General features: G+C 57.8%; 1 protein-coding gene across 1 annotated transcript; it reads left to right on the top strand.

Moving 5' to 3' along the window:
• Positions 1-2405: 2405 nt before the first annotated feature.
• On the top strand, positions 2406-21975 carry LOC120246851 (SLP adaptor and CSK interacting membrane protein). The gene is made up of 5 exons (XM_039254466.1): positions 2406-2460; positions 14295-14418; positions 16332-16395; positions 19124-19197; positions 20669-21975. The coding sequence occupies exons 1-5, from the start codon at positions 2440-2442 to the stop codon at positions 20821-20823; spliced, it is 438 nt and encodes a 145-aa protein (XP_039110397.1). The 5' UTR covers positions 2406-2439; the 3' UTR covers positions 20824-21975.
• The last annotated feature ends 5686 nt before the right edge of the window (positions 21976-27661 follow it).

Below are 27661 nucleotides of genomic sequence, written 5' to 3'. Positions count from 1 at the left end.
GCCTCCAGAGGGCACGGCGGGGGCATCGCAGGCGGCCACCAGAGGGCGCCTCCCGCCCCCCGAGCCCTGGGGCCTCCGCACCCGCCTGCACCCCCGACAGCCACCCTGGCCCCGGGGTCAGAAGGCCAAACAGACCCCGAGGTCCTGGCCCACCCCGGGTGGAAAGGGTGGGGGGGCCCGGGGACAGCGAGGACAGAGACGCAATGGCAGCCCTGGGCGGGGGCCCCGAGCTTTGCCTCCGAGCAGTGGGCCGCGGCCTGTCCACCCTCGCTGCTGGGCGAACCCCTACACCTCCTTCAAGGCCCAGGCCAGCGCCGCCACTGGCCCGCTCGGCCCAGCGCCCTGTGCTCCCCCTGCGCCTTGTGTGCGGGAGAGGGTGGGCTCGGCCAGGGACACCCTCGGGCTGCGGGTACAGACGTGAGCCTGGGTCGCGCTCCGCCAGGGCCGCCCCCGCCCCCCTGCCCTGGGCCAGGCCCTGGCTCTGATCCCTCCCGGCCCAGCACCGCCAGGGAAGTCACCTCCTCCCGTGGATGTATCTCACTTGCCTGGGTGGACGGCTCACGCACACGAACCGGGCAGTTTCTGTGGTGCCCGCCGCTGTGTGGGCACCGCCGTCCGGAGGGTGGCGGAGAAGGCGCCCCGTCCCGCTGGGGACAGCAGACACCGCAGCAGAGGCTCTGCGGCTCAGTCCCCGGGGCACCCTGGCGGCACCAGTCAGCTCTCTTCTTTCACAAGCGAGGAAACTGAGGCTCAGACGGGGGGAGGGGCTCGTACAAGGGGCTGTTGTGGGTCTGCACCTGGTGCCGGGTGCCCGTGGGTGTCAGCAGGTGCGTCGGATCCGCTGTGTCATCCCAGCAGGGCCCCGAGCACACCTGAAACCAGCGTCGGTGAGTCAGCGGGTCGTGGACGGGGAGTCGGGGGATGAGCTCCCCCTCAGAAGTCCCTGTTCCCTTCTCAAACGATCGCTGGTTTTTTTTAAATATTTTATTTATTTTTGAGAGAGAGAGAGACAGCATGAGCAGGGGAGGGTCAGAGAGAGAGGGAGACACAGACTCGGAAGCAGCTCCAGGCTCTGAGCTGTCAGCACAGAGCCGGACGCGGGGCTGGAACCCACGAACCGTGAGATCATGACCTGAGCCGAAGTTGGATGCTTAACTGACTGAGCCCCCCAGACGCCCCAAACGATCGCTGTTTTAATGTTTATTTATTTTGAGACAGAGAGAGAGCGAGCGAGCGAGCAGGGGAGGGGCAGAGAGGTGGGGAGAGAGAACCCCAAGCAGGCTCTGGGCTGTCCACACAGAGCCGGTCGTGGGGCTCGAACTCACGAATTGTGAGATCATGACCCAAGCTGGTCAAGAGTCAGATGCTGAATGGGCTGAGCGGCCCAGGTGCCCCAAAAAGATCATTTTAAGAGTGTCTTTAGGGAGGCTTCTGGGCAGCTCCACTCTGGGTCGACTGTCCCGAGAAAGAGCACAGACTTGGCGCAGGGACAGACCTGGGCTCCCGGTCCTTCCCGGAACTCGCTCGGGCTGTAACCCCCCGGGGCCGCGGTGCGCTCCCCTGCAAGGTGGAGGTGACGGCCCCAGGGCCAGCGGAGACGTGGGGAGACCCGGGACCGGAAACGCCAGGCGGGCCCTCGTCCCCGTGAACACCCCCCACCCAGGCCGAGCCGGGGTCGCCCTGGGGGTGGCTGGAAGGGGCCAAAGCGGCAACTGTCCAAATCCTGGAAATGCGTAAACCGTGCACACGGGAATCTTGTTTCCTGGAAGCCGGCGGGTAAGCACTTGCCAGGAAGCCGGGGGTGTCATCACGGTCACGGACAGGCGGGCAGACACAGCACACAGGTGGCTGTGTTTACCGCCAGGCTATTTGTTTCGGTGAGACGGGTCAGGTCGACAAAATGGTTGGCCGGCTCCCCGTCGTGAGAGGTCGTGGGCGCCGCTGCTGACCGGCCGGTGCTGATGGGGACCCAGCCCCGCGGCGGAGCGGCGGGCTCCTGGCCTCCCGAGCGGAAGCTGGCCAGCAGCCCCAGGCTTGGCCACCGTGTCCCCCAGTGCCTGTCCCCCGGGAACCTCGCCGGGGGCGTCCCTGGGGGGAGCCAGCGTCCTCGGGGGCCCCGGGCCAGGCTGCCGCAGCGGGGGATGCTCGCTCAGGCAGGCTGGTGTGCGGGGACCCCCGGCCGCACCGGGCCTGACCCCCCCACCACGGGTGGGTCCTGGGCAGGGCCTCGCAGGAGGCGACTCTGACTCCTGGAGGCCTCGACGGGCTGCCTGTGGACGCGGGGCCTCCCCCCACCCAGGGCTGCGCAGGAAGGGGAAGTGGGGGCCGGCTGGGCTCGCTGCTCCGGGTGGGCGGGAGGCCCGCGGGCGAGGAAGGCGTGTCCCAGCTGCGCCCGAGCCGCCACACTCGTGCCCCTGCTGTCCCCTCGGCCGCTCACAGATGGATGCTCCTGCCACCCAGGTAAGCACCTGGGCTCGGGTCACCTGAGTGGCCGCCTGGCGGGGGCTGGAGCCTAGCTCGGTCTCCTGGGGGGAGGTGGGGGGGCTGCAGGGTGCGCTCCAGCCTCCCAGGCGGGGGGACCTCAGATCCCTGCACCTGCCTGGCCTCCGTTCCCCGGTGTATGTTGGGGGGGTGGGGGGTGAAGAAATCTGCCTCTCGGGTTGAAGTGACATCATGACGGGGAGAGAGGCAGGTCCACGTAGACAGGGAGTTACCCCTCCGGACTCGGACGATGACCTGATAAGCGAGAAGACCTGAATGCGTGCGTGTCGGGGACGGGGAGGGGGGGGCGAGGGGGTGACAATGTGAACTTCGAGCTGCATCTCGGGACTCTTGCCGGAAAAGCCTAGAACGCCACCAGCCTTGGCATCTCTGTGCCTGTGTCTCTGGTATTTAGGGACCTGTAAGGGATCCCGGGATCCCGTGGCCGCGGGCTTGAGCTCCGATCCCCGCGGAGCTTCTGGGAAACTTCCTCGGAGGAGGCCTGGCCTCCTCGTGTGCCCAGTTCTGTCCCGTCTCGCATCACCTGTGTCCCAAGAGCCACTCCTTTCCTGGCTCACGCGCCCTGAGCTTGAACCCACGAACCGTGAGAACACGCCCTGAGCCGAAGTCGGAGGCTTAACCGACTGAGCCCCCTGGGCACCCCCACTTCTTGTTACTTTTAGGACCTTCCCCCCACCCCTTCGGCTCCCCGCGAAACTGGAAAACTACAGAGAAAGGGGGGGACACTGGCCCCACAAGTAGCCACTTGGGAAAAACCAAGGCGGACTTTGGTGTTTGGCTTCTAGTTTTCTCCCCTGGGAGGCGGGGATACATTGTTACCATTGTCTCATTTTGATGTAAATCCTTTGTGGAGAGGAAATAGGGGGCGGGGGGGCCTCACTGCCGGCACCCCCCTCCCCCACTGACCACACCCGACAGCCGCCAGGTGACAGGGCTCCAGGTCCCCACGTTCTCAGAACCAAACAACCAAGAAAGCCCGCAACAGCGCGAGGCCATCTGGTTGGACCCAAGGGAGGACTTCTGGGTTGCGGAAACCCTGGGATAACTCGGGAAGCCAGAGTAATCCGCAATTCCGGGAGGTTCTGCGGAAGTCAGACACAACGCCTGGAACACCCGTGGCGACACCAGAAAAGCCACCTGTTCAGGAAGGGGAGAGAAGCTCTTTATAAAGATGCGATGCCCCAGGGCTGGAAAATGGGTTCCGCTCACGCCTCACGGCGGGCTGGGCGGCAGAGAGACCGAGGAGGAGCCTCCCCGTCGCGCCCGAGATGCGGGCTCTGTGCTCTGTCCCCGAGGGGCTCGGCCACACCTGTGGCGACGTGTCCGCATGCACCGCACCCGCCTTTCTTCGGTCCCCCCTCCCCCGCCCCGGGCTGCTCTTCGCGGGGTTTTTCCCCACTGCTCGTCGGCTCCCTCCCAGCCCATCGCGGGGCCTTCGTGCCCCTTTCTGCCCCGTCGCACGCTGCCTGCGCCCTGCTTATCCGGGCCGAAGCTGTAGTTCTGCATTTAGGTCTTACTTCCTTTGGATCACTGGTTAGGCTGGATTACTAGAAATGGTATCACGGAATCCGAGGTGACTGCGTGTTACTGCACACCCCACCAGTGTTACTGGGCGTTACCCCACCCGCCCAGATTTTTTTGGTTAAGTTTGTTCATTTGTTTATTGACGTGGGCTCGACACCCAACGTGGGGCTCAAACTCACAACCCCGAGACCAAGAGTCGCATGCTCCAGCGACTGAGCCAGCCAGGCGCCCCTTAAAAACTTGTAACAGGGGCGCCTGGGGGGCTCAATCAGTTAAGCGTCCAGCTTCAGCTCAGGTCACGATCTCACAGTTTGTGGGTTCGAGCCCCGCGTGGGGCTCTGTGCTGACAGCTCGGAGCCTGGAGCCTGCTTCAGATTCTGTGTCTCCCTCTCTCTCTGCCCCTCCCCTGCTTGCACGCTCGCTCGCTCTCTCTCTCTCTCTCAGAAATAAATAAAACCATTTAAAAAAAATTTTTTTTTTAAAACACTAAAATTCACCTTGACGGGTGAGCATGAATGAACAGGGTCGAGTCCTGTTACCAAGTCTGCGGGACACGGGACCGGCCGCACGGCTCCTTCCCTCTCGAATTGTTGAACGGGGTATAATTAACACGAGGGAAAGGCGTCTGCGTCAGACGCATAGTCGACGCGTTGGACAACAGTCTATACCTGGCTGCTTTCCTCTGCGTCCAGGGCTCAGCATCGGTGTCCTGGGCACTGGGATCCGCGTTTTATGTCTCTGGATGGACCTCGTGGCACCAGCCTGTTTTCCCATTCCTCTGCCGAATCCGTTCTGTCTTTACTCGGTTTTACGTGTTTTGAGCTGACGTCAGTAAGTATGACGTCACACGTCCAGGTCCTGAGAATCCGAGCGTGAGCGGGGCAGGAGGGAGAAGCATTTCAGTTGGGGGAAGATTTAAAAGAAAGGGGAGATAAGGCTGAGATTAGTTTTAATAATACATCTCACTTAACCCAATACATCTAAATATCCTTCCCGTGTGTGATCCATATAGACGCTTATTAATGAGATCTTTTACTTTCTTCCTTCCATACTAAGTATTTTTAAGTTTATTTATTTTGAAAGAGAGAGAGAGAGCGGGGGAGGAGCAGAGAAAGAGAGACACAGAGAGAGACTCCCAAGCAGGCTCCGCGCTGTCGGCACAGAGCCCGACGTGGGGCTTGATCTCGTGATCTAGGAGATCACGACCTGAGCCCATATCAGGAGTGGAACATCCAACCGCCTGAGCCCCTCAGGCGCCCCCACACTAAGTCCTGGAGACCCAGCAGGTGCTCAACAGCCTTCTGGTCTCGGCGGGGCCGCCTCAGGCAAGGGGACTCGCCTCCAAGCCCTAACTCCTGGGGACGAGCAGGGACAGGGCCTCACCTTCCCTCTAGAGCTGCGTGCAAGCCTGCCTCCTCCCACAGAGGCTTCCTGGAGGCCTCTTAGAATCTTCTAGAACCCTATTCCCCCCCGGCCCCCCCCACCTTCTCCGCCCACCTTTCTGGACTCATGACTTGAGACCATTCCTTTTCCACGAGAAAACCCGAGTTTTCAGTAGGCGGGCCCACCCCCACCACTTTCGTCACGAGCGAGCGAGGCTGGATTGGGGGAGACATGCTGGCGCTCCCAGGGGTCACACAGCCGGTTCGGGGGACACTTCACGGCACGTGTCCTGTACGCGAACGTACGCACAGCTGTCACACCGTAAACTGTGTTTCTTACGCTACAGAACTTGGTTTAAAAAACCAAAAACAAGCAAGTGCGGCCTAAACCCAGTCTCCGGAATTCCCAGCTGAGGGTGGAGTGTGACTTCTGGCGCCGACTCCCCGGAAATGCCTTTAGGGGAAGTGAGAGCTAGGGCTGGGTGGGTGACTGGGCTCCGCCAGTCATCTCGCCCCCAGGAGGGCCCGGGGGTGGGGGGTGCTGGGCTGGGGGAGGGCTGGGAAACCAGTGAGAAACTGGGGCCGCGCCGCAGCCCGGCCGGGTCTCTGCTTCCCGGCCTGGGCCTGGCGCTCAATGCCAACTGAGCAGGTGCAGAGCGGGGGGCGGGGCCGGGCCAGGGGGCTGTAGCACGCAGACCCCGAGAGGCCCACCTGCCGGCATCATGGGGGGGGGGGGCAGTACACCCGTAGGGCCTGGAGAGAGGCCACCGTCACACTCACACCCGCTCGGAGCGCCTTCTGTGTTCCGGGTGATGGAGAGAGCGCAGGCTCGCCAGCCTGGGCCACCGGGAAAACCATCCAGTAACCCCCCCCCCCGCCCCCCGCCGCCCCGGGCGGAGTCTGGCCTTGGCCTGATCTCCCACCCGCCCCACCCAGCACCCAGCAAGCCTTCCTCAGCGCAGCAGCGTCCCGCCTTCTCCTGCCTCCTGGGTTTACATCACTCCGACCCTGGAGCGCCCCCCCCCCCCACGCACACACACTTAGGCTGTTATCCATTACGCACGTCACAGTGTGGATGGCATTCAGAGCCCGTCCTGAGGGCAGGATGACTAAGGAGAAATGGGAAGAGGGGTGACCAGGCAGGAGGAGGAAGCGGAGATAGGAGAGTCTTTGTTCCTAAATCGCATGAGGTTATATCCTCTGAGGACCTTGCACAGGATCCTAGGATGGCCTTGCACTTGCCAATGGCCTAGGGGATTCAAGGAAGGAATCCAGTGCCCGGGGGACCCAAGGAAGTCATTCACACCATAGTAAAAACCGGTTTCTCTTCCTCAGAGTCTGGCACACCCAGGCAAATGAGTTTGAATGGAGAGGAAGTGGAGAGAGGGAGCTTGGAACTTGGCTCTGCAGAGAAGTGACTGGTTGATGACGGAATTTCGGGCATTGTGAGGAGCACACAGGAAAAAGTTCCGGGGTCTTTTTCAGCGCCTTTCCTCTCCCACCCGTGCTGCTGCTGCCTCTGACCGTGGGGGTGGGGGGAAGCCGCCAGCTTCCTCAGCTGCCCCAGTGGGGGGGGGGCTCTGCCGACCGGCCCCATGCACGTCCCTCCCTGAGGCGGAGCCCCTCGGGGCGCTTGTTGAAAAGGCCGATCCCCCAGTCCCACGCGGGACCCCCAAATGGGAACGGGGAGCGGAGAAGGGGCCTGGGAGCCTGGCATCTGCGTTTTCACACACTTCCCAGAGCCGCCCTTTGGGGGTCACACGAGTCAGGGTCCTGGAGCCCAAAAGACCTGGGTTTGGCTTCTGGTTTCCCCGCTCACTGGCCCTGCGCCCCCGGGCCAGTAGTTGAGATCTTCTGAGCTCCTATGGTCTTATCTGTAAAATGGGCTGGTAACCACCAGCCTCCGTTGAGAGGATGAAGTGAGACGGGGGCGCGCAGGGCACCAGGGAGCACACGGCACCCGGTGCTTTTCTGAGACGCATTTTCATACCGCGGTTCTAATTTCGTGGCACAAGGCTGAAGTCTTGCCAGTTTTGGAAGCTCTTGAACGAGGTTCTGCTTTCAGTTCTGTTATGAAAAGAAGCATTTACCAGCCTGGGGTCAGCCCGACAGAGTAAAAAGACCGCACACACTGGCGTCTGACTGGCCTGAGCTGCAATCCTAGGTTAGTCCATTACTGGCTGTGTTACCTTGAGCAAATTGCTTAACCTCTCTGAACTCTACGTCTTCAGCTGTAAACGAAGGGGGATACTAGCTGGTGCTCGGGGAAGGTTATCACAGGGTCAAGAGATGACGTTTGATCCCTGGTTCTCAACCTCGGCCGCCTCGTGTTAGACTCCTCTGCAAAATTGTATTGAAACAGATAAAATCCCCTCGGGCCAGGCCCCGGCCCGGATCGGTTAACTCGGAGTCTCGGTGTAGGGCAGGCAGACAGGCAGGTTTTCAAGCTACCCGGGTGATTCCAGGGTTCGGGGAGGGCGGGGAGCTTCCATATTCCTCGTGCTCTTGACCCAGCGTCTGAAGCATCCTAGCCGCTCAGTGAATAGCAGGGCGGCGCCCCCACCACGTATCTTGTCTTCCTTCCTCCTCCGTGTGTGTGGGGTCCACCAAGGGCTCCCCCCCCGTGTGTGTGGGGTCCACCAAGGGCTCCCCCCCACCCCCCGTTGACGGGAACTGGGGTCAGGCCCGGGCTCCTGACCCCTCCCAGCGCCTGTACCTGGGGACTCAGCCCCTCCCCTCCCGTGCCCTGGGCCCGCGGACCTGTGCTTTGGGGGTGGCCTGGCTCTGCTCCTCCTCGGGCCTGTACCGGACCCTGGGCCCCCACCCTGGGTCACCCGCGGGCCCTGCCTTCCCCGTGAGCTCCGGTCCTGCCCTGCGACCCTGCCTGTGTCCTCAGACTCTCGGAAACAAGGGTTCTCCCTCCCGTGTGGCAGACACAGCCCAGAGATAGGACCCGAGTCCGTCCCCAGCCCCGTGGCAGGTCCGCGGGCCTCTCAGCCGGGTGGGCAGCGTCGGCCGCCGCGTGGTGGACTCTGTCCAAGACGGAGAGCCATCCCTGTGCCCCTTTGCTCCCGGACTTCCCGAAGGCAAGAATGTGCGCTCGCCAACCAGCAGCCGCGGAAGCACTTCATTTATTTATTTCATGTTTTTTAATTTTGAGAGAGAGACAGAGTGCAAGCAGGGGAGGGGCAGAGAGAGAGGGAGACACAGAATCCAAAGCAGGTTCCAGGCTCCGAGCTGTCGGCACAGAGCCCGACGCGGGGCTCGAACCCACGAACTGTGAGATCTTGACCTGAGCCGGAGTCGGACGCTTAACCGACGGAGCCCCCCAGGCGCCCCTACATGGAAGCACTTTAGACCTGCGTCCTGTCCTACTGAGGTGAGAACCCCAGGTGGCTTGTGCAGCGACCCCACCCCCGCCCTCACCCCCAGAAGCTGGCACCGTCAGGTCCCTGCACTGAGGCTGCAGGTGGATTAGGGCTGCTGGTCGGGGGACCCCACCATGGGGAGATCATCTCGGGTTGTCCGCGTGCAGGGGGGAGGCGGGAGAGGAGGTCAGAGGCAGATGTGGCGATGGAGGAATCAGCCTGCTGGGCCATGAGCCGGGAACACAAGCGGCCTCTAGAAGCCCACAGAGCAAGGAAGTGGAGCATCGGCGGCAGGGGTGGGGGGAGGGGGGTTGGGCCACAGCCCTGCCCACGCTTGGATTTCTAGCTCTGTGACGGTGGCGTGTGGGACTCCTTATCCCCCGGGGAACAGACAGCGCCTTCCTGCTGTTCTAACCCCCTGCGCTAGTGGTGACTGTGCACCGCGGGTTCGTGCCCCTGACCGGGGGGGGGCTCCCCCTTGCCCCAGCAGGGGGGCGGCCACCCCAAGGACAGTTTAGTCCAATTCTAAAACTTTCAAGTTACTTTTGATGGCTGGACAGACTCAGTTTGTAAAATGTGGCTCATTTTAAAGCTTCAGTTTCTGAGTCAAAGCCGCTCACTTTGCCCCAGTGAGGGGACAGGAGGAAGGGACAGCGGCTACGTCCGCCCCCCTGCACCCCACCCTGCACTGAGGACAGACAGACAGACGTCTCTCCGTGGGAGTCGCTCACCAGTGGCCTTTCCTGCTGATCTAGTTCGTGGTTTGGGTGGAGACTCAGTGTCTCCCAAGGGATCCCTTGAGAGACTCGCTGTGGGCCGACTGCCAACGCGCTGGGCCCGCCCCTCAGCAGCTCCGGGGAGCCCTGCACCCCACAGTCCTGTCCGGCCGGCCGACACAGGTGGGGTTCAGCTTGCACACTTTGCGGAGCCCGAGCTGGGTCCAGCCAGCCACCTGCACACGCCCCCCATGGGCAGGAACGCCCCCCATCGCTGCCCAGAGCCCGTGTCCCCTGTCGGGAAGCATCACGGCCATGGAACCGGCCCGGAGCCCAGAGGACACCCAGCGGGGACAGGGCGGGGTTCTGTGGGGACCCTCCTCGCCCAGCCGCCCTCTCCAGAAAGACAGCGCATCTCGGTCTGCAGAGAAGTCCGCAGGGATGTGCTGTCTGGCCCTGGGCCTGGGGGAACCCCGGACTTCTGTTCCCTCATCCTGGGGAACCCCGTGTCCCCCACCATCTCCCCACTACGGCTGTGCGCCGTCGAGGAAGATATCCTGAACCCGATGACTCGTGGCATCGCGACTGACGCCAGCAAGGAAGGGCTGGCACCTCCAGGGAAAGCACACGCCTCCTTCCCACCAGGTGACCTCAGGCAGGCCGCTCAAGGGTACGGTGAGGGGACCGATGGAAAGCACCTGCGGGCTGCCCGTGCCCCAAACGCACTCCAAACGCCTGCTGGCGGGACGCCTCGGGGCTCAGCTGGTTAAGCGTCCCACTTCGGCTCAGGTCGTGATCTCACGGTTCGTGGGTTCGAGCCCCGCGTCGGGCTCTGTGCTGACTGCCAGCTCAGAGCCTGGAGCCTGTTTCAGTCTGTGACTCCCTCTCTCTCTGACCCTCCCCTGCTCACGCTGTCTCTCTCTCTCTCCTAGAAATAAATAAAAAAACATTTAAAAAATTTTTTTTAAAAATCAAGTGATTCAGAGGGTTTACAGCAGAAAATGACAGCCCCTGGTCTTCCCGCCTCCATCATTCCACCTCTTCGTCTCCTCAGATGCAATAGCTTTTAACTCTTGGGCCCTGGTGTTCACTTCTCTTGCCCTAAAGAGTATGTCTGTGTTGCTTTTTGGAGAAATCTTTCAAGATTAAAACAAAAAGACAAAAGGTAGAAAATATGGGAGACAAATTAGACAAGGAACCAGGTGATACACATTTGAATATGAGAGGAGAGAATGAGAAAACGGGGGGGGATTCTATCTGTTCAACCTTCCGTCCATCCACCCATCCACCCATCCACCCATTCCTTCCTTCCTTCCTTCCTTCCTTCCTTCCTTCCTTCCTTCCTTCCTTCCTTCCTTCCATCTCCCAGCGCTAAAGAAGGTCAGGTTCCAATTAGGTTTATTAAACAAAGAGCCTACTCTCCGATATGTAGCATTTTCTTAAGTCCAGTGCCCTGTGACCTCACTGGGCCCTCCCGAGAGCCAAGTTTCCAGTCTCCATGCTTTCCCTTTTCCCCTTTTTTCTTGTTCCTGTATCGCTGTCTTCCAAGCGTCCTGAAAAGGTGATTTACACCACAGCCTCTGCTGAGAGCGTGCCTGGGGCCGGGCTGCCTGGCCAGCTGACACTTCCCTCTCCTAAGAGTAAATTCCTGGCACACCCACTGCCGTGGAGAAATAACGCTGAGCAAAAAGTTGAGCAAAGAAGCTGCAGAATGATGCATGTACAGTTGGATTTGCTACGTATAACCGGATTAATGGCCAAAAATATTATGTTTGATCAAGCCTAACCTTCACCAAAGAAACGAAGTTGGGAGCCGAAAATCCAAATTATAATGGAACAACGTAATAAAGAAATGAGGAAACTATGCCAGTAATACAAGCACATGTTTAAATAGTAACCCAAGGGGCGCCTGGGGGGCTCAGTCGGTTAAGCGTCCGACTTCGGCTCAGGTCACGATTTCACGGCTTGTGAGTTCGAGCCCCGCGTCGGGCTCTGTGCTGACAGCTGGGAGCCTGGAGCTGCTTCGGATTCTGTGTCCCCCTCTCTCTGTGCCCCTCCCTCCCTCATGCTCTGTCTCTGTCTCTCAAAAATGAATAAATGTTAAAAAAATGTTTTTCTTAATTAAAAATAAAATAAATAAGTAATAAACAAACAGTAAGCCAAGCCAGAAGGCTTTATAGGAACAATGGCCTCAGCGGCCCTGACCTTGTCCTTGCTCTTCTGCCTGGGTCCCTGTTTATAGCGTTAATGTCACTCAGAAGCATAACTGGAAATGGCGGTACATGAATATGCATGCGCGAGTTTCCTCTGGCTACATGATGACCCAGGAAGTTGATCCTCACACACCCAGAACATGCCAGGTCTCAAGGGTCATTTTTTCCTTTAATATCCAAAGGAACAGGCAAAGTGCCCACGCTGTGGGTTGGGGGAGCCCCGCCCCTACAGGCCCCCCCCCCCATCGCTTGGGGCCCGGCACCTGCTGTCTGTCCTTGGCCATATGTCACCCCTGGTTGGGAAGCCGCAGCGCACATGTCATTAGTCCCCAGTCTCTGCTCACACAAGCTTTCATTGTGCAGTTTTATTGAGGATTTGACGGGATCGGAAGACGACAGCCCAACGGCTCGGACAACAGCTTCTGACTGAATGTTAGTCATAACCGTCCTGTGAAGGTTCTGGACAGCCTCCCCCACCGGGACTTTCTAACAATCCTCGGACTTTCCCCTCTCTTACCGTTTTGTTTTGTTTTCTTTTCTTTTCTTTTTCTCCTTTCTTTCCCCCCAGCTTTATTGAGATATAATTGACTTAATAACACCGTGCAATTTATTTTTTAATTTTTTTTTAACGTTTTTATTTATTTCTAGGAGAGAGAGAGAGAGACAGCGTGAGCAGGGGAGGGTCAGAGAGAGAGGGAGTCACAGACTGAAACAGGCTCCAGGCTCTTGAGCTGGCAGTCAGCNCCTAGAAATAAATAAAACATTAAAAAAAATTAAAAATAAATAAATAAATAAAATAAAATGCACAATGTGTTTGTTGACTGGATACAATCGGATACAAGAAAACTTTGATTCTAGTGCATAGTTTGTTCTGGAAACATGCTTGTAATCCAGTGTAATTGTATATCAAAGCGATTTTCCCCATGAGAAATAAGGGAGGGGTGCCTGGGCGGCTCAGCCAGTTGAGTGTCCAACTTCAGCTCAGGTCATGATCTCGCGGTTCATGGGTTCGAGCCCCGCATCGGGCTCTGTGCTGACAGCTCAGAACCTGGAGCCTGTTTCAGATTCTGTGTCTTCCTCTCTCTCTGCCCCTCCCCCACTAATGTGCACGCTCTCTCTCTCGCTCTCTCTCTCACTCAAAAATAAACATTGAAATTTTTAAAAATTTAAAACGTAAGAAAAAGAAAATACAAAATACAAAGAAACACAAACAAATTAACCGGCACTTCCCTTTGAAAACCTTCGTGGCTGGTGTGAAGGAGACAAGAGAACAGAGAATTATCTTTTAGGACAACTTTCACTCTCTCTAACGGAATCACTGGGATCTATTGGCTCAACAGAACCTTTTTCCTTTCATGTAACTTTAACAAGGAACCTGTCCAACGACATAGAATGGGGCAAAGCATTCCGGAGCTCACTCTTGTCTGGAGAAGCAAAGGACTGTCCATGGGGACTTTGAAGTGACAAAAATACACTAGTGCCAGTTGTGGCCACCTTCCAATGTTCCGAAAAAATCAGACTGCTGCCAAACGCCACGGCCTGAGAGGGAGCATCCAAGCATGGGAATCACCCCCGATCCCGGGGCGGGGGGGAGAGAGAGAGAGAGAGAGAGAGAGGGAGAGGGAGAGGGAGGGAGGAAGGAAGGGGGAGGGAGGGGGGAGAGAACCAGTGTTGATCATGGGATGTTCTGCATCAGATACTACTCGTATTATAAGACATCAATCGTTTATCCAGGTAAAATTTATTATTTGGGGCACCTGGGTGGCCCAGTCGGTTAAGCATCCGACTTCAGCTCAGGTCATGATCCTGTGTTTCGTGGGTTCAAGCTGTGCTGACAGCTCAGAGCCTGGAGGCTGCTTCCGATTCTGTGTCTCCCTCTCTCTCTGCCCCTCCCCCCTCTCTGCCCCTCCCCTGCTTGCCCTCTGTCTCTCTGTCTCCCAAAAGTAAATAAATATTTTTAAAAGTTTTAATGTATTAGAAATATTTGCTCATCTTGCGGAACATTCGCATAACAAGACCCCAAGCTTTCACCGTATTGCGAAATGCCCGCCACCACAGCCAACGTCACTATTTCTTTTCTGTGATGAGAACACTTAAGATCTGCTCTTCCCAGACTTGGCCTAACTTTGCATTTCACCTTCCCCGTTCGGAGCCACGCCCCACTCAAAGAGACCCACCAAGGTATATCTCTAGCCCCCAGGCCAAAATCACAATAGCAGTTAAGTCTCTGTTGCCCCTTGGACATAAAAGTGACAGCACTTAGTTATTCTTCCAATGACATTAGTCCCCTGCACCTTTGACAACGGAAGACAGAGCAGTGAGTCAGCCTCCTATGGACGGGACGCGTCTGATCTCTGGGGCTCGTGAGTCTCCGGGGAAGCACTAGGCGGGCTCACTCCGTGCTGCACGCGGGGACACACGGAAGCTCCGAGACTAAGGGCCACGCCTGACGGTTCCCAGGGTTTTCTGAGCCTCCGCCCGCCTGACCCCTAAGCAGAGGTAGCCCTGAAACGCGGGAGACAGTGGCCCCCACCCCTCCCCCCAGACGCCCCCAATCATGTCTGTTTCCTCTGTCTCCGTTCTTCTCAGGGTCCCATCACGATGGATTGGTGGAGGGACAATTTCTTGATGATCCTAGCCGTGGCCATCGTCATCGTGTCCGTGGGCCTGGGGTTCATCCTGTACTGCATCTGTCGGCAGCTGCTGAGACAGGGTAACGGCGGTCTCACCCGCGCGGTGGAGGGGGGGGAGGGCTGGGGTGGCTGGACTGTGGGTAAAGCATTAGGTATCCTGGGTCTGAGCCCAGCTCTGCCTCTACCTTGCATCTCCGGGCCTCAGTTTCCCCAGCTGCAGGCGCCCTCCCGGCGCCCAGGGTGTGGGTACGGGCAGGATCCGTGGAGGCACACGCTGGCCCAGGGCTTTCTCTCTCCAGCTCGACTCTTGCTCTCACCTCTGGGACCTGGGAGACGGCACGGGTCCAGAGAACGTCAGGGGCCGCCTCAGTTCCGAGCACATCGAGTTGAACACGTGTTGTATACACGGGATACACACAGCCTTTTCTAGGTCGATCGTTCCCCACCAACGCGGTTAAGAACAAAATGTCTTGAGGCACGAAATATGGGCTCAGTCCGTGATGGACGCTTCGGCCACCACCACTGTGTCCCCTAGGGTCAGACCCTGAACCTTTCAGGATGACAGCCGCCTGGGCCACGGGTACTTGGCACCTTCAAAACGTATATAAGCAGCTTCCTGGGGGTATGACGCTAACCTCACACCATCTACAAGCGGGTTTCCGCTTTGCCGTCCATTCTCTCAAAACCTGATATCCTTGACTTGATGGTGTGTTTTCGTGCGATCTGATCCCTTCCGATGACCCGGGGATGGTAAAGGCACTGGCAGGTGCGGCTGCCTCCCCCGGGGCGGTCTGGGCAGGCCACCCTGGCACCGACCTGCCGCGGCGTCTGGGACAGCCCCAGACCCCTGCTCGCCCGGTGCTGACAGGTGCGGGCTCCCTCCATCTTTTCTTAGAGATGTGGCCTTAAGGTTCAGAGAGAGGAAGAGCCCTGACTGGGGGCTCACAGGAGTCGGTGGCAGAGTTGGGACCAGAACTCAGTTCCACTGGGCTTCTTGTTCAATGGTCTCTGCCCTCGACCCCTTGATGGTAATTAGTTGTTTTTTGTTCTTGTTTTATAGATGTTTAAGAAATGTATTTTAAGGTTTATTTTGGTGGGGGAGAGAGAGAGAGGAGGAGAGAGAGAGAGAGATCCAGCAGGGGAGGGGCAGAGAGAGGGAGACACAGAATCCAAAGCAGGCTCCAGGCTCTGAGCCGGACCTGGGGCTTGAACTCACGAACCCGGAGTTCATGACCTGAGCCGAAGCCAAATGTTTGGCTGATTGACCCATCCCGGAGCCCCTTTTTGTGGTTGTCCTTTTTTTTTTTTTTTTTAATTTTTTTAATTTTTATTTATTTCTAGGAGACAGAGAGACAGCGTGAGCAGGGGAGGGTCAGAGAGAGAGGGAGATACAGACTCTGAAATAAGCTCCATGCTCTGAGCTGGCAGTCAGCACAGAGCCCGACGCGGGGCTCGAACCCACGAACCGCGAGATCATGACCTAAGCGAAAGTCGGACGCTCAACCGACTAAGTGTGGTTGTCCTTTTAACACGAAGGGCATATTCCGCCTCCCATAGCCCTCCGTCCATTTGCCTTCCTGAAATGTTTCGTTCTTAGATCCGGACGAAAGTAGGACCCTGAACAGACCCTTCCCCCTTCTCCCGGGCCTTAAGCCACCGCCGTGAACACGCAGCTTAGCACGAACGGTGACGTGCGCCCGGCACGCCCGGGGTACCTCCGAGCGCGGGCTGTGCACGCGGGACGAGGTGACCGAGGTGACCGGGGCTCGGTCAGAGGGCGCGCGGCCGGCCCCGCCCACCCGGCCGGCCCCGCCCACCCGGCCGGCCCCGCCCACCCGGCCGGCCCCGCCCACCCGGCCGGCCCCAGCCATTTCTCCCCGAGGTTCCGCCCCCTGCGCGCCCGGCACGCGCCTGACGTCTCGGGGCCTCTCGCACACGCACCCCTTCTGCCGACTCTTCCCAAGTGACAATTAATGCCTGTTTGGATCCTTAGGCAAGAAGTGGGACGTCGCCAAGTCCTCGGGAAACGGGCACAGTGACGAGGAGAAAATGTACGAGTAAGTACAGTACACGTGAGAGCCGCCCGGTCACGTGGCCCAAGCACCTGCGCTTCTCCGCGGGGGGGGGGGGAGCCCACTGCGCCTGCGCAGCCGGTGACTTGTCCTGTCTGCCAATTCCCCGCCCCCAGGGGAGGGGCCCCATCTGGGCTCTGCTCTCCCAGTTGACCTTGTCTGGTCCTTTGGGAGAGGTCACAGGTCAGGCCCTGTGTGCTGGGCCCACCCTTCAGAGTTAGGGCGACCCTCCTCTTCTTCTTTCTTTCTTTTCTCTCTGTCTCTCTCCCTCCTTCCCTCCTTCTCTTTTCTCTCTCTTTCTTTCAAGATTTTATTTTAAGTAATCTCTACACCCAGGGTGGGGCTCAAACTCCCAACCCTGAGATCAAGAGTCGCAGGCTCCAGCAAACGAGAGGCAGCCAGGCACCCCTACCCTGCTTTTCTTTCTTTCTTTTTTTTTTTTATAGTTTATTGTCAAGTTGGTTTCCATATAACACCCAGTGCTCATGCCCATCTCCCCCTCTCCCCCTACTCTGCTTTTACTTAGATGGACGAGCAGTAGAGTCCTCTCAAGGCTGTGTGCCTAACGATACGATGGCATTCGCTTTATTTTTGCATTTTGTGATCCATTTGGGTCTCTTATGATTGCTGGGTCGGGGGTCCCCAAGATCACCTTTAGGCTTGATGATTCACGAGAAGGGCTCACAGGACCCAGAAAAGCTACTACACTCATGGTTCTGGGTTATTACCGTGGAAGGGGACAGAGTCAACTCAGCAAAGGGAAAGCACATAGGGTGGAGCCCAGGGAAATGAGGTGGAAGCTTCTAGTAGTCTTCTCCTGGCACAGTCGCACGCACAGTGCTTCATTCTTGCACAGAGCTTGGAGGTTAAGGGCCAGGAGCTGGTCAAGGGCCAGGCCTTTTCTTGGAATGTAATACATCGTCTGAAACAAATTTGAGCGAGTCGGGGAGGGGCAGAGAGAGAAGGAGACACAGAATCTGAGGCAGCTCCAGGTTCTGAGCTGTCAGCACAGAGCCTGACGTGGGGCTCAAACCCACAAACCATGAGATCATGACCTGAGCCGAAGTCAAACATTTAACCCCACTGCACCCCAAAATCTGTGCTTTCCTAGAGTGACTTTTGTTGTGAATCCAGCAAATGATAGACCTCTTCCCCGCCAATTCTGACCCCCTTGAGGAGTAAGACAAATGTGTCGTGCAAGCACAAAATTCCGCCTTTAATGAGAACAAACCTGGCATCGCGCCATGGGGCTCTCCTCCACGGGCAAGTGCATTTGCTAATTCACAACCAGGCAACCCTTCCCACGCGGTGCACGGCCCGGAGAAGCTCAGGTCACCGCGTGGGGCAGCCCCTTTGACCGGCAGACACTCGAGCACCATGTGTGTTTTCTGCGGTCAGGCCGGCTCTGGAGGAGAAAGGGGAGCAGGTATCTCCCAAAGGCAGATCAATTCCCTTCTCTCCTGGGAAGCCAGGCGGGCTGGATGGAGGCCACTAACGGAGCTCTAGCCACACGTCCCCTTGTCCACCCATCCCAACGTCCTAAACGGGCTTGTGCGTCCCCAGGGGCGCTTAACCAGGTACAGGAGGCCCAAACGTGGCTCAGAGTAATCTCTTCCGGTTTGGAGGTCAGACAGAGTACACGGAGGGGATAGCGGGTGTGGGCAGAGGCTCGCCGGCGTCTCTTTTCGTTGGAACTTCCTACCCAAGTGCGATAGAATGTAGAAAGGAGGACAAGGTCGAGCACGACTCCGTGAATTTCCACACAGGACAGACCCAGGTGGGTGGCGCCCAGATCAAGAAACAGAATTGCTAGTTGCTCACTGCCTTCTACTCCCTTCCAGCCACCTTACCCCAAAGACGGCCACTATCAGACACAGGAGAGGCTACCTTTTTTTTGTTTTTGTTTTTATGCTTTATAGAAATGGAATCAGCCAGGGGCGCCTGGGGGGCTCAGTTGGTTGAGCATCTGACGCTCAGGTTCGGCTCAGGTCATGATCTTGTGGTTCGTGAGTTCAGGTCCTGCATCGGGCTCTGCCCTGTCAGCGAGGAATCTGCTTGGGATTCTCTCTCTCCCTCTCTCCCCCTCCCTGCTCATGCCGTCTCTGTCTCTCGAAATAAATAAGCTTTAAACAAATGTTTTAATCAATAGAATCAGCCAGCGTATGTTATCCAGCCTCTGGCTTCTATCGGTCAATGTTTCTGTGCGCGTCATTGCGCGTGTGGCTGCAGGTTCGCACTCGTGAAACTGCGCACTCTGCGGCCGATGCGCGTGTGCCTAAGGTCCAGCTTGGGGCTGCTGAGTCACGCCGCCAGGAACCTTCTCGCGCACGTCATCTGGTGACCACACGCAGGCATCTCCGCAGGATGCGCGCGCCCTTAGCGTTAGGGACACGTGTGTTTTGCGAAGGGAAACACACCTGCTGCTTTCCCGCCCCCCCTTCCCCCCACCCCCACCCCTTCCCGCTCCAGGGAAGCCAGGAGGATGTGCTCCACGCTAAGTCCCTTCCTTCCCTCCACTCCAGCTGTCCCCGGGGCTGGACGATGCGGTTCCTATGCAAATGGGGTGCAAAACAGAAGGAAGGAGATACCTCGAGCTTTTAGGAATGAAGATTTAAATGTTCAACGGTGTCTGTTTCCTTTGATAGTTTCCTTTTGGGGGCTGACAGCCAACGTGCTCAAACCCACACCCTGACTCCTCTTTCTCTCTCTCCAGGAATGTTCTTAATGAACCACCAGTTCAGTTACCCCCTCTGCCGCCCAGGGGTTTGCTCTTTCCAGAACATGCCCGTAAGTATCTGCTGCTGGTGACATTCAGGGGAGGGTAACAAATTCATCTAATGTCTTAGCTCAGGGGCGCTTGGCTGGCTCAGTCAGTTCAGCGTCGGACTCAGGCTCAGGTCGTGATCTCAAGGTTTGTGGGTTCGAGCCCCGCGTCCGGCTCTGTGCTGACAGCTGGGACCTGGAGCCTGCTTCAGATTCTGTGTCTCCCTCTCTCTCTGTCCCTCCCCTGCTTGCACTCTGTCTCTATCTCTGTCTCTCAAAAATAAATAAGAAACGTTTTACAAAAATGAATAGGCAAACCTGTTAAAAGGGGAGCAGAGCAAATTGCAAAACTCCTGATAGTGTGTTCGTTCGTCTTCAAATCCCAGCTCGGAGCTGAGAAAGAAGGAATGGGGCGGGGGGAGGCTCCTGTCACCCGGACTCCCAGGCTTCCCATCAGAAAATCCCTGCCTGGCTCCCTTGACCAGAATGTTCTTCCTGGAGCTGCCCGTGTGGTGGCCGTCCTGCAGCCCCCACGCGTCAGCACAGAGGTCACCTCCGAGCGCCCACTGCGGAAGGCAGTTCCCCGACCTTGTCTTACGTGGAGCTCACGTGTTGCCTGGCATCTGTGTCGTCCCCGGGGACACAGGGGACCGAGGGGACCCATCACAGTGTTAGCTTACGTGTGCCGCCCTTCCCGGCACGATCTCACGTCGCCCTCTCAGCCGCGTTCCCACCCCCTGACGGACGGGGACACTGAGGCACAGAGGAGTTAAGCGTCTCACCCGCGGCGACGCAGCGAGTGACCGCTGGAGGCTGTGCAGGAAGTGAGTGGCGGCCTCTCGGGTCCTCGGTGGCGGCCGAGGCCGTGCGACCCCAGCTGAGCGCCTGAGGCGGGGCTGCCGGTTCATTTTCCTTCACGGGGCCAGCCCGGTGCTTCCGCTACGTACCCCGACTCACTCGTTCCACCTTTTCAAACCCCGCTGTCCCCTTCCTTCCGAGCAGAGATTCGTGCCGCGGCAATCATGGAATGTTCTGGAAAACACTCTGAGTCACTGTGAGGGATGTGCCGAAAAGGAAATAGGCTTTGTGTCACTGCCTCGTGAGAATTAGGGTCTCCCACGACTGTGCCCGCTCGGGGACGCGCCCGGGTCCACGTTTTCCGCCTCGTGCGGCTCCGGCAGGGGACTCGCGAGCCGACGCGTCTGACCAACGCCCGCCATTTTCCCACGTGGGTGGTCCCGGGGCGGTGCCCTGTCTGTACCTCAGTTTCCCCTGTCAGCTGGGGGGCTGGCCCACCAGGGAGGGGATCTCCCACCCATGGAGATCATGCGGAGTCACTGAGGATATACACGGCTCCGGTTTCGGCTCACGGGTTCGTGAGTTCGAGCCCAGAGCCCGCGTGGGAGTCTCTCTGCCCCTCCCCCACCCGCGCTCTCGCGATCCGTCTCGAATAAACTTGGCAGCCGGCCTCCAAGGACCTTTCTGTGTGTTGCAGCCCCGCAGGACGCCCCGAGTCCGCCGCCGGCCACGTACTCGCTGGTCAATAAGGTCAGAAATAAGAAGACGGTTTCCATCCCGAGCTACATTGAGCCTCTGGATGATTACGATGATGTCGAAATCCCTGCAAATGCGGAAAAGCGCCATTTCTGAGGCAGCCGTGTCCCCTCCTGGCGGGCGGCGAGCTGACGACGGTTCGCGCAGCGGACTTCACGCCGTCGGGAACCGAAGCGCTTCGGCCACGGGACCCGGAAGCGGGCGGCGCTGTGGCGCGACGCCGGGAAAGAAACGCTCCTGGAGCTTCGACCGAGGCGCCCCGGAGACCCGGAGCGGCCAGGCCTCGAGCTCCTGTGGACGGGTGCCCCCGGGGTTCCGCGGCTCCCACGCGTGAGAAACGGCCCGTTCCTGACACTCCGTCCCCCTTCCCTTCTCGTGTTTGGGTCCGAGCCGACCCGGGCCGTGCTGCGGGGGTGCGGGGCCCGCCGCCCACCCGTCGCACCCGGGGCCTGGGCACAGCTGCGGCTGGGCGCTCGTGCTGCCGCCACACGTCACACCCGGCAGCCTCTTCAAGGCCGAGTGGAGCTTTCTGCGCCCGGGAGCCGGCCCCCCCCACGCACACCCCTGGGTGACGGCGGCCGCGCGGGCGGAGCCGGCTGCGCACCCGGGGTCTTGCTTCCCGCCAGCGCGGGGACCGTCCGCACACACAGACGCTGCCCCCCGGACCCGAGCACGCGGGTGACGCGTCGCGGTGTCAGCTGCGGGAGAGCCGGCCCCCCGGGGTGGGGGGACGGGCCATTAAACGGCAGATTCAAGACGAGAGTTCAGGGGGCTCCGCGTCCTCGCGTGTGACGCCCGTGACGGCCTCCTCCCTGGAGCACGCGCGTGCGGACGGCGCCGAGACGGCGGTCCCCAGCCCCGGGTGGCGGCTCGGGCCGGCGCTGATGGCCTGGGGCCGCGGACGGGGCGCCCCCGAGCCCGGACACGCCGAGTTCGCAGCAAGCGCGGGGAACCGCAGCCGCGAGCAGGCCCGCGGGGAGCGCCCCGTGGACCCCAGGGCGGCCGGGAGCGACCGTGGGCCCGAGCGCCGTCCCGGGAGACGGACCGCGCGCCTGTGGGGCTCGGGCCCCTCCCCCCGCGCCGCTGGGCCGTGGGGACGCGGGCCTCGGCCGTGTCCACACTCCGCGGGGACGTCCGGCGCCCTGGGTGACTACCGCCTCACAGTGGCCGGCGGCTCCCCAACTGCGGCCTGTGGGACCCCGGGCCTCCGTGAGCCCGAGAGGACTTTTCCTCCAAGTTTTGGGGGGGGGGGGGGAAGGCCAAAGGGCAGAAGTGTTTCACATGTATGGCTTCCTCTTCTACATTTTTCCGAAAACCACCCACATGTATGACAGAGTTGAAAGCAGAGGCCCGACGTCTCTTCCTCAGGCTCTTCCTGTCGTGGGCGCCTGGGGCTCAGCGCCCCTCTATTCTGGCAGCTGCGCCCCCTCCTCAGTCCCAGGCCGGCTGCCCTCCCACGACATCCCCGCACGACCTCCCGGCAGGGCCTCAAGGTCAACATACCCCAGAAGGAACGGATGCCCCCCTCCCCCCACCCCACCCACCACGGGCATCTCACCCTCCGGTCCCCTTTCTACACAGCTTTCTGAAGGGAACATCTGATCGCTTCGTTCTCTTGCTTAAATCTCTGCTTCACCCATTACCCTCAGAAAAAACCGAAACCCCTTAACTTGGGTTCCGAGATGTGTCAACTTCCCCTTACAGCTTCCACCCCGTCCAAACGTTTGCTCCTCCGGCCATCTGAAATGACCTGGTCTGTGGTCTCTCCTGCCCCTAAGGCGACCCACAGGAACCTCCTCTCTGTCCAGAACATCTCTCCCCAGCTTCTCCTTCCCGTCTCTGCTCAGAGCCTTTCCTCAGCACCCAAAATGTGAGTGCGGTGCCCTCTTTGATGCTTCTCCTCCCACAGCAAGAGCACCCTGGGACGAGCCGTTTGCCCCACCTTAGACTGAGGGCAACGTGGGAACAGGGACCGTGTCTCTCTTTCCCCAGTGTTTTCTCTGTTCCCGGCACAGGGCCCAGGCGCTTCGTGGCTGCTCGCTCCACACGGTGCATGAATGATCAACTGAATGAATGAGTGAATGAATGAATGCGTGAACTCCTCTGGGATGCCACCGCTCCCTGTCCTTGACCCTATGGAAATCCATCTCCCTCTGCATTATAATTGTCTCATGGCTTTTCCATCCTTCTATTTTTTTTTTAATTTTTATTGTTTATTTTATTTTTGAGAGAGAGACAGAGCAAGAGCAGAGGAGGGGCAGAGAGAGAGGGGGAGACACAGAATCGGAAGCAGCTCCAGGCTCAGAGCTGTCAGCACAGAACCTGATGTGGGGCTCGAACTCAGGGACCGTAAGATCATGACCTGAGCCGAAGTCGGCCGCTCAACCAACTGAGCCCCCCGGCGCCCCTACTCATCCTTTCTCACTGGGGGGCTCCTCTGGGGCGGAACTTGCCTGGCTCACGGCTATACCCCCCTACCCAGCAAAAACTCTGGTACATAGTAGGCCCTTAATACAATGTTGCACGTTACTAGAAAGCCCGCCAATCAGGTTGACAAAAGCAAGTAGGTTTTCTCCCAGCGCGTATGATTTACTGGAGAATTTACCCTACACACCAGCAGGTAATAAAGGAATGGTTTTGCTGGTTTGGTTTAAAAAAAGTTGTTACCAGCTTGGATGACAGCATTAAATATATTAAGATTAGACAAGGCCTTTTTGTATATTCCAGCCCCATAGGAAGCCCTGAGTCAGCCATCAGCTACCTACCGACAGATAAATAAAGGTGGAAATCAGAAGACAGTGTCCATCCTGAGCGGGTGGTGTCTGAAGGGACCACGATGGTGCTAAAACCCCTACAAATATTGAAGCACGTCATTCTGAAACTCTGTACTCTGCCACCTTAACTTCTCTGAGAGCTAGTGGTTTACTCATACCAGAAATCCATGGATTATAGTTCTCTTTGAAACAGTCAAACTGAAATTTATGATACAAACAGGACTGTTTTCAGGAAATGCTCTGGTATTACCAGTAACAAATTTTACAGATCATTTGTATCAGTTAGTATGTGTCTGACTGCAAGGCACAGCCCATCCAATAATGAGGAATGGGTGGCCTCACACAAGAAGTCTAGAGGTAAGCACTCCCGCATTCACAGGTCCAAGACTCAGGACCACTGGCTGACTTTTCTTTGATTCTCTTAGTGTTACCACTCATGATGACAGGTAGCTGCCATAGCTCCAACCATCACAGCCTCACAGGACAACATTTGAAGTTAGGAGACAAAGGGACATTTCCTCCCATATAGCTCTTTTTAGTGGAGAGAAAATCTTTCCTAGAAGCCCCAGGCGACTTTCCCTAACATCTTACTGGCCTGGATTGGTGCAGGCGCCCAGCTAGGGGAAAGGCTGGGGAGTGAGCATTGGGCATTTTTAGCCTTTCAAGCTGGAAGTGATGGCTTTGCCATCCAGGAAAAAGAAGCCAAGAGCCGCTGGATAGTCACCTACCCGCGCGGTGGGCTCACTTTCACAAATAACACTGTTGAGTATTTGCTCTTGATCTCGTTACAATTTCAGAGGTGTTCGGGGATTCAGGCCAAAGGGCGGTGTCCAGGTTCCACCGCTCACCTTTTCTTCTCTTAGGGGGTGTTGACAAATAAAAACGGACGGAGGACTTCCGGCCAGGTGGGGAGCACATCGGTAAGGCCAACAGGGACTAGGGAGCGCCAGTCTGGTCGGCGTTTCTAAGGGTTTCACTGAACGACGTAAGCATGACCCTGAGCGGGCAGCACTGGTGAGATGTGGTCCGAGAAGCACCTGACCCCCCTTCACCCCCTCAGCCTCACTGCCCCCAGAAACCCGCTCTGACGGGCCAGTTCTCCCCTGCCCTCTCCGGCGAAATCCCAGGTGGGTCCCCTTGGCTGTTCCGGTCGCCCTTAGGCAATAAATGTGCCCCAGGTGTGGGCTGCATAAACGTATGCATTTGTCAAAACCCTGGGAATGCGCACTTATGGTTTCCGCATTTGGGGCGCCTGGGGGTGGCGGTGCTCGGTAGGCTGAGCATCAGGCTCTTGATTTCAGTTCCCGTCATGATCCCAGAATTGTGGATCCGAGCCCCGTGTTGGGCTCTGTGCTGGGCGTGAACTGGCTTGGGATTCTCTCTCTAAAATTAAAAAAATTTTTTTAAATAAATAAATAAATGAGATTTCTGCATTTCAACCTAAGTAAATTTTAACTCAAAAGAAAAAGTGTGAACACTTCACTACGCTTGATGATCTGCACGCTGCATGTTGGGCGAAGGTGGAACCGTGTCTGTAATTACCTTGAAATGCACCCAAAGCCAAGGCCGCTGTAGAGCCAGCTCTTCAGGACGTAGACTGACGTGGAGCCATCACCCCAAGCGCAGGCAGGTCGGGGTCTGCAGCGCCGGCTGCCTCCCCTCTGCGCACCCACTTCCAGGCGAGAAAAAAGGGGAACATCTACCTCTCGGGGCTCAGAGGCGGAGGCTGGAGCCGGCCTCCCTCTCGAGGCAAAGAAACTCTGTCCCTATTCTCATCAAAGGTCTCAGGCTCTCGGCGGTACAAGACCCCCTCCCGACCTCGCCCGGCGGCCCTCTCCAGGGCTGCGGGGCCACGCAGCCGGGCCGCCCGCCTGCAAGCCCCTTCCCTCCACGCTCAGTTGGCACCAAGTGTGCGCGGCCTCACCACCCCCCTTCCTACCTCCGGGCTCGAGCATGTGACCCAGCGCTGCCAATCAGAGGTCCTCACTCTCCCGGGCGCAGAGACTGATTGGTTGATGCTGTTTGGAGCATGTGACCCAGCGCGGCCAATCAGAGGTCCTCACTCTCCCGGGCTCAGAGACTGATTGGTTGATGCTGTTTGGAGCATGTTATTTAGCGCGGCCAATCAGAGGTCCTCACTCTCCCGGGCACAGAGACTGATTGGTTGATGCTGTTTGGCGAGGAACAGATGCTCTCCTCCGGGAGGGGTGCGAGCGCGCGAAGTGGACCCCGCCCCATTGGGGGGCGGGCCGCTGAGAGAAGGGGAGGGTCTACACCCGAATGGCTCTGTTCTAGCGCCTGTACCCAGCGTCCTTCGGTGTAGCCGTGACCTCTGTTCTGGATTCTTTAGTCACAGGACTCAGTCTTCGTCACGTGCTTTCAGCTCCACCGCGCAAAGCCCATCCCTGCCATCGGGGCCTACCCTTGGCCTTGCTTTCCTCTGGCTCCATGCAACAGCCTCCTGACTCTCCTCTCCCAGTGCGTCCACCACCTGCTCTCAGAGTGAACTTTCTAGAACACAACTTGGAGTAGGTCAAGGCCCTGCTTAAAATCCTTCAGTGGCTCCCTTGTGCCCACCAAGGTAACCCCCGCACACCTTCGCACACCATGCAGGGTCCGGATAACCTGCTCCCCACAGGCCTCGTTTCAGTGGCTGCTGTCCTCCCCGCCACAGAGTGACCATTTGCAGCCCCCACCCCCACCCTCACTGTCCTCCCCCACAAAGCCTCCAGCTGGATCCTGGCTTTCTCTCGGAGGTCTCGCCTCCCTGGGCTGGGGGGGACCCGCCGGAGCCCCGGTCCAGGGGTCCCTGAAGGATGGACGGTGTCAGCGAGAGGGAGAGAGAGAGAGAGAGCCCCGGAGATTCTTTCTGGTCACCAGGCAGGCATCTCTGCTGACTGGGGCTTGACTTTATTTTATAATTGTTTGGGGGACGGCACAGAAGTAGCATTTGCCTTAGACAATGATTTCTGATGACAAATTTCTTTGATACGTAAAATTTTCCCAGAACACAGATTTGTAGAAGACTCATGCATAACCTTTATCCACAGTGATGGAGGTAGGTGATTTAGAGGCTTATCCTCTAGGGAAGGGAGGTATCTTTAGCACACAAGACAATGTTTTCAGCATAAAAAAGGCAAAGTTAGTTCTTTGTAGGCAGGGGTCAATAGCCTGTTTGCTTAAGGGGAAGTATTAAGAAAAACAGGTTTTTCAGGAAACACAAATGTTTGCTCCCATAATCACAAAAGAAGAAGTTCCTACAATAGGTTCCTTCACAAGGTGCACTCAGCATATCAGGGCCAGAATAAGTCACTCCAAATACCAATCACCAAGGTGACTTAGGGAGGGGGGGTGGGTTCTCAAGCAGAAACAATTGGGTGGGGGTGGATAGCGGTTGCTATTTGACGGTAATAAGAGTCCGTGCAACTTACTTTAACCTCACAAGGAGTTCTTTCTTAACCTATGAGTTCAGAAATGGCTCCCGGGGCACCTTGGCGGCTCAGTCAGTTAAGCGTCCAACTTCGGCTCAGGTCATGATCTCACAGTTCGTGGGTTCGAGCCCCGCATCGGGCTCTGTGCTGTCAGCTCGGAACCGGGAGCTGCTTCGGATTCTGTGTCTCCCTCTCTCTCTGGCCCTCACCTGCTCACACTGTGTCTTTCTCGCTCAGAAATAAATAAAATACATAAAAATTTTTTTAGAAAATGGCTCCCAACAGGGAGCCTTCCTCAGCATTTCCCTGCACTCTTCACAGTGCATGACTCCCCCCACCTCTCCTTCCCACTGGACACTGCGCCCCTCGAGGGCGAGGGTTAGGTCTGAGGGCGAGTCTAGATTCAGGTTTGCCCAGGACGGTTTGGCTTTTCGTTCAATGTCTCCTTGTAATGAATGGCACCTCCCTCTCACTCTCAAAAGTGTCCAGGTTTGGATGATAAATTATACGTTCCCCCTACTTACTCAGTGCACAGAGTGAGCGTCACGGTTATTTTCCAAATGAAGGCATGAATAAGTGATCCTTCCTAGGCCTCATTTTCTTCTCTCAACTCAGTCGCTGAAGTAGATGATCTCCAAGTTCTGTACCGCTTACAGTGAGTCAAATAAAGTGAGTAATGCAAAAGGCTAAGACCAGAAGTTCTGATTTAGCTTCCCCTTGAAAAGGAGC

This window comes from Hyaena hyaena, unplaced genomic scaffold (genome assembly GCF_003009895.1).
Source record: "Hyaena hyaena isolate Hyena2069 unplaced genomic scaffold, ASM300989v1 scaffold_492, whole genome shotgun sequence".
Lineage (NCBI taxonomy): Eukaryota > Metazoa > Chordata > Mammalia > Carnivora > Hyaenidae > Hyaena > Hyaena hyaena.
Note: the sequence above shows the minus strand (reverse complement) of the source record. Positions and strands in the feature narration are given on the sequence as shown.